At 38.2% G+C, this 10,422-nt stretch overlaps 1 protein-coding gene across 1 annotated transcript; it reads right to left on the bottom strand.

Moving 5' to 3' along the window:
- Positions 1-4,073: 4,073 nt before the first annotated feature.
- On the bottom strand, positions 4,074-9,821 carry LOC113668037 (protein DD3-3-like). Its single transcript, XM_027184260.2, has 9 exons — positions 9,669-9,821; positions 8,811-8,897; positions 7,492-7,792; positions 7,154-7,369; positions 6,688-7,075; positions 6,085-6,141; positions 5,418-5,701; positions 4,797-4,838; positions 4,074-4,434 (listed from the first exon to the last, which is right to left on the bottom strand). Exons 1-9 carry the CDS (start codon positions 9,819-9,821, stop codon positions 4,124-4,126), a joined length of 1,839 nt encoding a protein of 612 aa, XP_027040061.2. The 3' UTR covers positions 4,074-4,123.
- Between the last annotated feature and the right edge of the window lie 601 nt (positions 9,822-10,422).

Here is a 10,422-nt window from a genome sequence, read left to right as displayed (position 1 = left end):
TGTACCTATACGTTTGTCCGTGATCGAATTTAATGAAAGGGAGTCGCTACCGTGACTAGCGTGAGTTATCCGTGCAAAACTTTGAAAACTTCTTAAATAAACAATATCATCATTTTGGTGAAAAGAGATAAACTCATGCCTGACGGTAACTATAGAAATCAACGGATCAATGCTGGTTAAGAAAATTATCACCCACCGGAAAGGCCCTTCTAGGTTTAGGAAATGAGCGAAGACAAAATTGTATGATCGGGATCGGGATTACGGGATTGAGAGAAAATTTTAGTCGGGATCGCGGGATTGAAGAACCCTATTGGCGATCCTCCATACAGTCTGATAGCTGTTTGTTTGGACATGGAAATCAAAACTATGATTTTATAGATAATTGTCATTTGCACACAAAACCGCCTTTTTTGGTAAAAGATCGGCTGATTTAAAGTGCTCTGCCGGAGGGATGTATGTACTGTAGAACATAGAAACTTTCCGCATTCCGCGATAGTGACTAAAATGAGGGGTTATATAGTACCTCTTAAATCTCGTTGTACTGACCAAAATCTGTTTGCTCGTGTCGAATGGATAACTTGACAAACTCTCGTAAAATATAATGTTTATATTTGTGACATCAAAAGATATGCATTCCCGCGATTCCTTTTTTTGCTGTACTGACACGTTGAACGGTTAGATTAATTAGCCTCGTACTAGGTCTCAGGAACCTTGATTTATAGTTGATAGAAAATATCATACGCATTTTCTTCGTTCTTTCCTTGTGGTATCTTTGGAGGTAATGAAGAATAGCTAAATGAAGATTTCACATAGCGAGTTGGCTCAAATCTTTGTTGCACTCAGATAACATGAAGCAATAGGTGCACAATCTTCAGGACCACTTGACTCCCACACCAAAGCTACTTGCCCTCGATATAGCTTCAAAATCTCTGACAAATGGCCCAGTTCACTAATTATTTTCAAAATTAAAAAGATTTACCATACAATTCTAGACTGTTTCGCATAATTTTGAAATATATGCAGTTTTTTCTTTCTTCATTTTTTTTCTTAAGTTTAAGTCACTTCCTCACCGATATGACGTCTGAGGTTGTTTTCATTTTGAACGTAGTCATTTCCGTTCTGATTTCTAACTCGGCGCTATCACAGATGAAACAAAAGGCAGGTTAATGAATTATCTTTGAACGTAGGGAAGCTATAAATAACATTTGCTTTTGTTAAAAAGTGTTCGGCCGCCATCGCTAAACAATGTTTTAGTTTAATAAACATTTGCGGTTGTGCGTGCCGATTCTCTCAGCGGTTGCCCCTATCAGCTCCTCTGTTCTTTTCTTGTATTCCAAACTTCAATTACTCCTCAAGCTTCCCTTTAAATGCACTTTAACCCAATTTCTTAGTTGAAAACTGAAATACAGACAACATCCCACCTTGAACTGAGTAGTTGGAACATCGCTCAACCATACAGCAGATGTTACGACATGCGTACTGCCGCTTTTCTTTTCTGATGCAATGTTGAGTCTGTCAAGCATCCTCGTAATCGAAAGTATGGAATCCTCGATTATAATTCTAAACTCTTTTAATGGAAACTTCTACTTCTCTAATCCTGCTCGTAATAACAACCCAGTGCGCATACTCGTAATGCAATACAAGACACTACAGAAAGCTCAACTGCTGGTTGGTTCAGATTTGTTTAAATTCTACCTTCTGCATAAAATGGCTTGTTATGTGAACGAACACTTGAGTTTCACCTCGTGGTCAATTAAAATAGTTTTTCTTATCAGTTTCGTTCTTTGGAACACAATGATGAGTGCTGTACTGCAATTATTTCTAACATTTTGGGCATTTTTATCAATGCAATAAAGGAAGGGAAATGGGTGCCATGCTATTCGATTCATTTTGACGATGAAAAACGTGTTTAAGGGTCTATTGATACGCGCTGAACAACTTGTATGTTCGTCCATCAAAATACGGCCGCTACACTACTTCCGTACATAAATCCCAAAGCGCCCCAGATAGTAGAAGTAACATTGTGCGTTTTCCTTTTCGTGTACAAATTACAAACAGCTTCAGTCTTAATTCTCCAAGGTATCATGTGCCCCCCTTGCATTGCTCGAGTCAGTCAAGAGAAGGAAGATCAGATGATAACTGCGCTTCAGTTGTTCTTCGTCATTTTGCTTAACAGCGGCTTGATGATGCCAACATAGACCGTCGTTTTAGCTGTCATTCCCTTCGACAGGTTGGGCTGAGGAAGTTGATGAGTATAAACTATCTGAACAAGGAGCTCGTACAGGGACTTCATCTTTTGTTAGTAATGGTACCGAATCCCAGTCACCATAAATATTTCAACCTGTCTATTTCTGTTGTTTATCTTTTTGCTTTTTGGTAAAATAAACAACTACGTCCCAGCGGAGGCCCATCAACTAAAGTTTGGTGGCTTGGTATCTCAAGTCCTAATCAACGATATAACCAACAATGTTCATTTGAAAATCTATTGTTATTAATTCGGCTTGTATCTTGGGGCCTTGTTCATCGCGATTACATAAAATGTTCTAATCGTTTTGAGAAATGTCCACTATATAACACTGCCGAAAAGAGGATTTCGAGTTTGAGAATGTAATATCTGATAGTGGGGGCTCCTTAGAAGGATCAACAACGTGATGCAGCAACTTCTTATTTCAGTACGAACGACACATTATAAACTGAAAGTAAAGATACCGATGAAAACCCTTTATAATAATGAAATCAGTATCAATTTAATACAATTTACAGGGCTCAAAATAATTTTCCGGCTGGAGCTGATCAAGATGTCTCGTCAAAACTACTTTTTCTCGGATGTAATCCACATATCCATTACGTCAAATCTCGATAAATCCCATCCTCCTCTCCCCCTCCTCTCCCCCTCCTCTCCCCCTCCTCTCCCCCTCCTCTCCCCCTCCTCTCCCCCTCCCCCTCCCCCTCCCCTTCTCCTTTCTACAAAACGAGAATATTAACCATGCTTTTATTGTACATGAGACCTCGAAATAGTTCGTGACAGGAAAAGTGATGCAGTGGTAACACTTGTAAGTTTGTGCATACAAGTATCACTTCAGTACACGGTTTAACATTTATACCAACAGAAATTGTGAAGGTGATAAAGTTGAGGCTTGCTTGCTTGCTCACAAGCGAACTTACAAGTAGAATTCATATGAACCAATGATTTGATACAATGCAAGATTATATTAACTTCGTATTAACCGAACGCAAAGGTTATACATTGGAATATTGGCCCGAGGTCGTGGCAGTACGTGCCGAGCGTAAAGAGGTCCGTAGAAAAACCACCAAAGACCAATATTTCCCAGTAGGGCTTGAGTAAGAGAGGTAGTAAGTAGTTTATAAAATGGCACTCGGATAAAACTTGTTTATTTTGAATTTGTAGCTATTGCAAACAAAAGCACAAGGCATATGACCGTTTCCGTGGAAATGATCCATGTGGACGTTGAAAATTACAGAGGAAGCTTATATGAAGTTACACTCTAGATGGCTAATTTTGTAATACTTTGAGATCATCACGCGATGAGGATTTCACCATATACCTTACACTTGCGCAAGGAGAGAGGTTTATCGGTATCTTTAATAACACATTTCGCGGTTATTCAAACAAAAACTTGCGGTTCCCTCGTATCAACATTATCTAAAACCAGTTATGATAAAACAGCCGCTAGAAAGCGTTGATCTCTTTCAAAATCGATTTTTTTGGACGTCGAAACAACCTTTCGCCATATATTTCCTTCTAGCAACTTGGAATTTTCCCCCCTTGGCGATCCCACAAATATTTGCGCAAACACAAGGATCCGATCACTGACAACTAATTCATGAAATTCTTCTTCATATGCGTTAACAACCGTAAAAAAAATTTCAATCAGACCAAAGGAGTTCACCGGACAAAACTTATTCTAGAATAGACATTCTCCGTTTAACAGCTGTTATTTTAGCCCTGATATGGTAGAAAAAACTGATACCCAACAGTATTAGCTGTAATAATCCCAATCAACTATCTAAAGGCAATCAAGAAAAATAAGCTGGGAAAACCATTCCCTACGATGTAGGAAAGCTGATTCCTAACAGTCTTACCCCCAGTTACCGAACTACTTTAATTAACGGTAATCTGTCCCATGTGACGGCGGTTGGAGAAGTTGTTATTGCGCGTGCTCATGTAACAGTATGTCCCAGACTTCGTGATGCGGAAGCAAGGCGGGTTGCAGGAGGCTGGGGCGTTGTCCAGTTGAACATTCAGTTTATTTAGGTTACCGCTGTAGCATCCAGTGTTGAGGTGAAGATTCAACTTGTCCGCAGAAAACTTATCAGCCTGTTCAACTACTTCAAGAGGCAGGCTCGTACAAGCCTTTGGTTTAAGTGATTGGCATCCTTCCTTTACCCAGCACACGTTTGTTCTGTCTGATCCTGAAAAGATACAAAAATTTCTTTAAGATGAAATGTCCGGGTGCTGACAGAGAGAATTGTTTTATTTCATTGACCATCCCAAAGAGAATCAATGAAGCTTTGGGTTTTCAGTGTTCAATTAAGATTCTTTAAAGGAATGAAATGTACACTTTGCAGGTTCAGATCTAAGCAAGACAACATTTTTTTTTATCCCACAAGAACGCATACAGTCGAACACCTGTTCTGTGGAACCTGTAGTTAACGGTCACCTCACTATTCCCCGTGGGTGACCGCTAAATACCGATTCGATTGTAATTATGTTTACTTTCTATTCACATTAATGCTTAATCTCCATGGAGCAAATTTTCATCAAAATTACTCACTTTTTTTCCCTTGGCCCTCATTATCTGGATTATCGTTGGAACCTGAAGAAGGGATTGGAAACGAAAAATTAACTCTCTGACTGTAATTATGATTATTGAGTGAAGTTGAGCTAATTCTGTCCGAATTTGACGATAAATAATTTATGTGGAAAATGATGGATTTCTTTTCGCTAATGAATTCAGTGCTGAGTCTATAACTTCAAAGTTCGATGATGGCTTGAGAGAATGCTTTGGCTGATTTTCCTACCTTTGAGGCCTTCAACATACGACTTAGCTGCCTCACCACTCCAATTCACTTGCATAAATATTCTCATTTTACTCTGGACTCTAGCGCACGTATTATAATATGTATCATAGTAGCTATGGTTACGGTCTTTGAGCATTTTGAAAAAATTCGCCTAAACTTCTTAAGTCCTCCATTTGTAATTCGTAACAATCTGTGAATTTTAATTTTCCATCTCCACTGTTTTTACATTTCAGAAAAATTTTTTGCGGTTTCCCTCGTGCTGAGGTTTTTATGTCAGAAATCTAGATAAATTACCATGACGTGACTTCAGTATCAAACCTTAAAACACAAAACATTCCGCTCCACGGTAACTACGTTACTGCAAACAGACTCACCTGACCAAGCGAAGCACAAGACATCATTTCTAGAAACAGTGATACTTTCAGGGGTAAAGCGATATTCCATGGCTGGGTAAGTCTGAACGATGTTTCCTCTCTTTCCCATTCCTCCGATGTAGAAGATTTTGGAATTCTGGAATTTTTGAAGCAAAGAGCTTCTTGGCTTGAGGTGGATTACATGTGATCTGTCCTGGAATGTACGACCCAGTTGAGCGGTGTTCAAGGCTAGTTGAAGTTTGGTTTTGCCGTCAACAGCAAGTGTTTTGGGATTATTCTCTTCGCTAAAAAGGCAATAATGTTTCACGATTTTACTGCTGTTCCTTAACCTCACTTGGATGTGTCGTAATAAAATTACCCATAAGGCTCGGTGATATTCTTATGATCCCCTCTCATTGGCAGTTAATTGGCATTTAATTTTCCATAGTCCCCCCCTTGACCACTTAACTAATAGAAGCCATAACACTGACTGATTATTTTACACCCATTCAATAAAGTCTTAATACAACCTAATATCGACAAGGTATACTTAACCCTTTATTAATTGATGCATAAAGTTTGCGAAGGTGGCTCAAAATAAAACAAACAAACAAAAACAAAACAAAACAAAACAAAAACAAGGAAACAAGTAAACAAAAAAGCATAACCAGTCCTCCTGTTTACTCACCCATCGTTATTTGAAACAGTAAACGTCCTCGGTACATCTTTTGTTGTGATGTTATATCTGTCAATTTAAACCAGCATGTCACAGTTAATTATATGAAAATGTAATGAAAATGTAGGAAAAAAATTATAATGACCGAAGAGAAAACAGAAAACTTAAGATTCAGGCCTTCTTCCACACAGGTCAGAGTAACAAGTTCAGGATGGATGCAGAGGAAGCAATAGTCGAAGGAGGTCACCCCGCAATTTGCTTAGCACCAGGATTTCAAATTACTTTAGAGACGATTTGGAAACGCCTCCTGTTTTGTTGGTATAAAGGATCGCTTAAGTGTTGCATGAAAACCAGACTAATACGCACCTTTCTTGCATATGGTTGGGAATGGAAGGGAGGGGCATATGAATGCTAGGAGACCTATTCAAAATCATGGTTTATTTTCCGTGAGCCTTCCTTAATCTGCGTTTGTTACCTCGATTTAACCATTTTACCAGGTTGCAATGGAGGAACTCAAATTAAATTAATGATCACATCTACCATACTTGTTTCAAAATTCGTATTCGGATCTCGTAACAGATCTAAATAAAAAAATTTAAACTTGACTTTTCTCACCTGATTCTCAACACGCATCGTTGTGGAGTGTTTGAAGGAAAGTGAGGAATCTTCCATTTGTATGAGGAGAACTTCCCGTCCATGTTCATGCCATTGTGATTCACAACTGTGGATGGTGCGTCTAAAACCTCAGGGGGGTCTGCCAGTACAAGACCTTGCTGGCCCTCTCCAGTACCCTGTGTTATCAGATGAGGCTCATACGCCACATCCTTGTCCTTAGATCCGAACTTTTCTATGAAGTTTGTTTGTACTTGGGTCCAACTTCCTCCTGCGCCTGGGCACGAATCCTGTGTAATGAACCTGGCCACACATTTTGCGTTTCGTTTGTTCTTTTGAGGCACTTTTGGACAGAGAGTTTTTGCGACACCATCATCTATAATGCACAACCCTGAAAGTTAACCAAAGAGCGTCATTTTTCAACATACAATCGTGGACTCTTATGAGGGGAAGTATTTGAAAAACTTACATTTTTTTCCGTAGTCTCTCTTCACATGATCCCGCATAGCACTTTTTGTAGTGCTGTCACTGACCAAGATAGCAATGTCCTTCCAGGGGGTGGGGCCCCAGTAAGGATAGTAATCACGTTCCTCTGGTACTTCAAATCCCCTTCTCTTCCCATCTGGGTTCTGCCTGGTGTAAATTGCACTGTTACCTTTTAGGTCTTGATTAGCGGTAAACAAATCTGTGAAATGCAATATCTGAGGCTAGAAATGTTTGAATTCTTTGTTAAAGTGTAATTAAAACTTAATCGGAAAAAGTGAGAAGTGAGTTGAGAGGAATATTGACTCTAATAGAAAATGCCACCTTTGTTTCTTTCTCTGCGCTGATAGGTTCTGTAGTACTCTAAGGGCTCATGCAATCCGCGTTCCATTTTCACTTCATTATTTTCCTGTGAGCCGGCATTGAAATTTTGCTTGTCCCGTTCTTCACCATTTCGAATGTTGGGATACTTATAATTAGACTCCGTAACTTCTTGACACATGTATTGCAGGATGATTTGTGATTCCACTATATCTGCACTCTCTTTTCCGGTTCCATGTTGATTTGTCCACATAATTTCAACCTCAGTTTTTGCATTCCCTTTACTGCCGCTCATGAAAAATTCCTTTGGTTCAAGAAAAAAAGGACCTATTTATGAACTATTTGGCGAGAAAAAAAAATTAATTAGAGAATAACACATGGGCGCACGTGGATATGGAATTTCTCTTCGAGTGTTCCACTTGATAGCCTACGAGTGAGCGCATAGAACGAGTAAGATGTCGAGTTGAACACTAGAACAGAAATTTCATATCTACAAGCAACCATGTATTATTTTGTTTATCGTATAAACACACCAGCCCTTTACTGACAAGAAAAGTCACGACTTTACTCATGAATGAAAATATAAGGCCGGGATCGACAGTCCCTGAATAAGAATCGTAAGATGCGTTTGCACTAAAGCTCAAGATGAAAAAGTGCGTTGAATCGTTACTAAAACAACAATGGGCGTGATTTTCAATATACAAAGTTTTCATCCTGACCAAGTGACGCTTTCAGCAGCTGATTGGCGATATCAAACAGACGTGAAAAAATATCGTATTTTTTCACGTGTGTTGTTTCGGCTTTTTTCAGTGATGGAAATCTTTGTATAATACCTTAGTTTATTTGCTAATATGTTTTAATATTCCTGGCTAAAAAACAGGATATCTTCACCGCGGTTTTAACTCAGACCTCGGTTTTGATAATTCATGATATCATGTTCGACCTCATCCAATAATTGCTTATCACGCCTGGCATGGATTTGAACATTGTGTGCCACTGCCCAATCTAGGGCACGATTTTGACGCCATTTCTATGAAATTGCTTATTTAACTTCGAATGCAGCAGCTCCTAATGCCGTTTGTTTTCTTTGTTGATCATTACTTGTAATGTATTTTGATTTCGCTTATGGTTTCTCTAAATATGCTTGCAAAACCATGGAAACTTCTAACGCAGTGTCAGGATCAACTGCTGTGTAGGACATGATTGGCACTTGGTCATAAATATATATCAATGTATATGATGAGTTGGCGGCAAAACAGGCTGATTACTCTAATGAGGATAAGAGTCTTAAGATTATGCATTAAATTGAAAATATATCCAACCAATGGAAGCTGCCTGTCTTTCGGTATTTTGTTCCCGGTAGTGCCAGTTCCACTGTCTCCAACGTTGTAACCGCCCTTACCATTGTTCTAAAAGAGGATAATAAAGAACTGATTAAGATAATAGGGAACAACACCAAACAATAGTTCCAGCAAGCGACTGAGTGTGTATATTTTATTTCAATTTAAATTTTTAAATAAAGATGACTTCCTCTGATTGAGAATTCTGTCTGATCTTATTATCTGACTGATGGAAATATTTCGAAATTATTTGGAGAAGTTTTATGTTAATTATTTCTGGTCGAGGGGTCTCAGTCTGCTAAAGTAAAGCTATGCAACTTCATTGTATCTTGAATTTACAGATTGGCTTAGTTGCTAGAATAGATCTTCGAAAAATAATCCTTCAAAGACAAAAACCACAAATAATATGACAAAATGAATAATTAGAATAAAAATAAAGATAATATATCTATATATATGATATATATATATTTATACTCTATATATGCTATATAAATGATACATATAAATATATATATATATATATATATAGTGTCTCCTTTTGATGAGAAAACAAAAGGTAAATATATTTAATGCACATTTTCAAATTGCAACGTTTTTGACAACGGATGTATATATATATATATATATATATATGTGTGTGTGTGTGTGTGTGTGTGTGTGTGTGTGTGTGTGTGTGTGTGTGTGTGTGTATGCATGCATAGTGTAGTGATCAGTAATCATGCCTGATCAAAAGGGAAATGTTTCCACGGGACGTTTGAATCCAGTTTAAGTAGCGGAGTCGGTTATCTACAAGCATGCGCAGTATACGACATCAATTGCATGCTTCGTGACACCCACCTGAGAGTCGAAAAGCCTGTCATCTTTGTCCACGTTTTCCTTGTTCCCGTTCAATCTATTGTTGCTTCCAGGAGGAAAATGAAGATATACATCCGCCCAACAGAGATATAAGAACGTTGACAACGCGAAACCAAAGGTCAATATGATCTGCATATTTCTGACGAATGAAAATAACCGCTCTAACTAAGATGATGGCTTTATCAACTTCTAAGATGCTATTTTAAAATCATCAAGTTAAGGATTTTCACTTTAACAATAGGTTAAAAATTAGAGAAAAAGATGTCAGTAAAAGTATAATAAATGAAAGGTGGATAAAAATCACTGAAACTGATCCTATAAAACCTTCATCCACTTTTTTTATTGCTCAGTTCTGGTGCATCTTGCAGTATTTATTCAATTTAAGAGGGTCTCGATGGGGTGATGACTTTTACGGCTAACGGTAAAAATTCTGGCCAATTAACGGCTAACAGTTAGTATCTTTCCAATGTGGTCACCAGAATTTTTTTGTACGGTGAACTTTTTTTCTGCGACTGTCCCGACTAAAAATTGACAATTTTTACGCCTGAAGGCTAAATTTTGTGGCTGTTTTATGGCTAACGATGAACGCCATTGTGACCCTCATCTAAGTGTTCCCTTATCTATTACATAAGCCAAATCCTGTTTCGAATGTCGCAGACAAATTCCATAAAGAACTATCACTGCCTCAATTAAGCAAGCTACATTTAACAAAGTAAGTTTACTTCTTCAGTTAGCG

The sequence above is a fragment of the Pocillopora damicornis genome, chromosome 2 (assembly GCF_964200805.1).
Source record: "Pocillopora damicornis chromosome 2, jaPocDami1.2, whole genome shotgun sequence".
NCBI lineage: Eukaryota > Metazoa > Cnidaria > Anthozoa > Scleractinia > Pocilloporidae > Pocillopora > Pocillopora damicornis.
The sequence above is the reverse complement of the archived record's forward strand: the minus strand, read 5'-3'. Positions and strand labels throughout refer to the sequence as shown.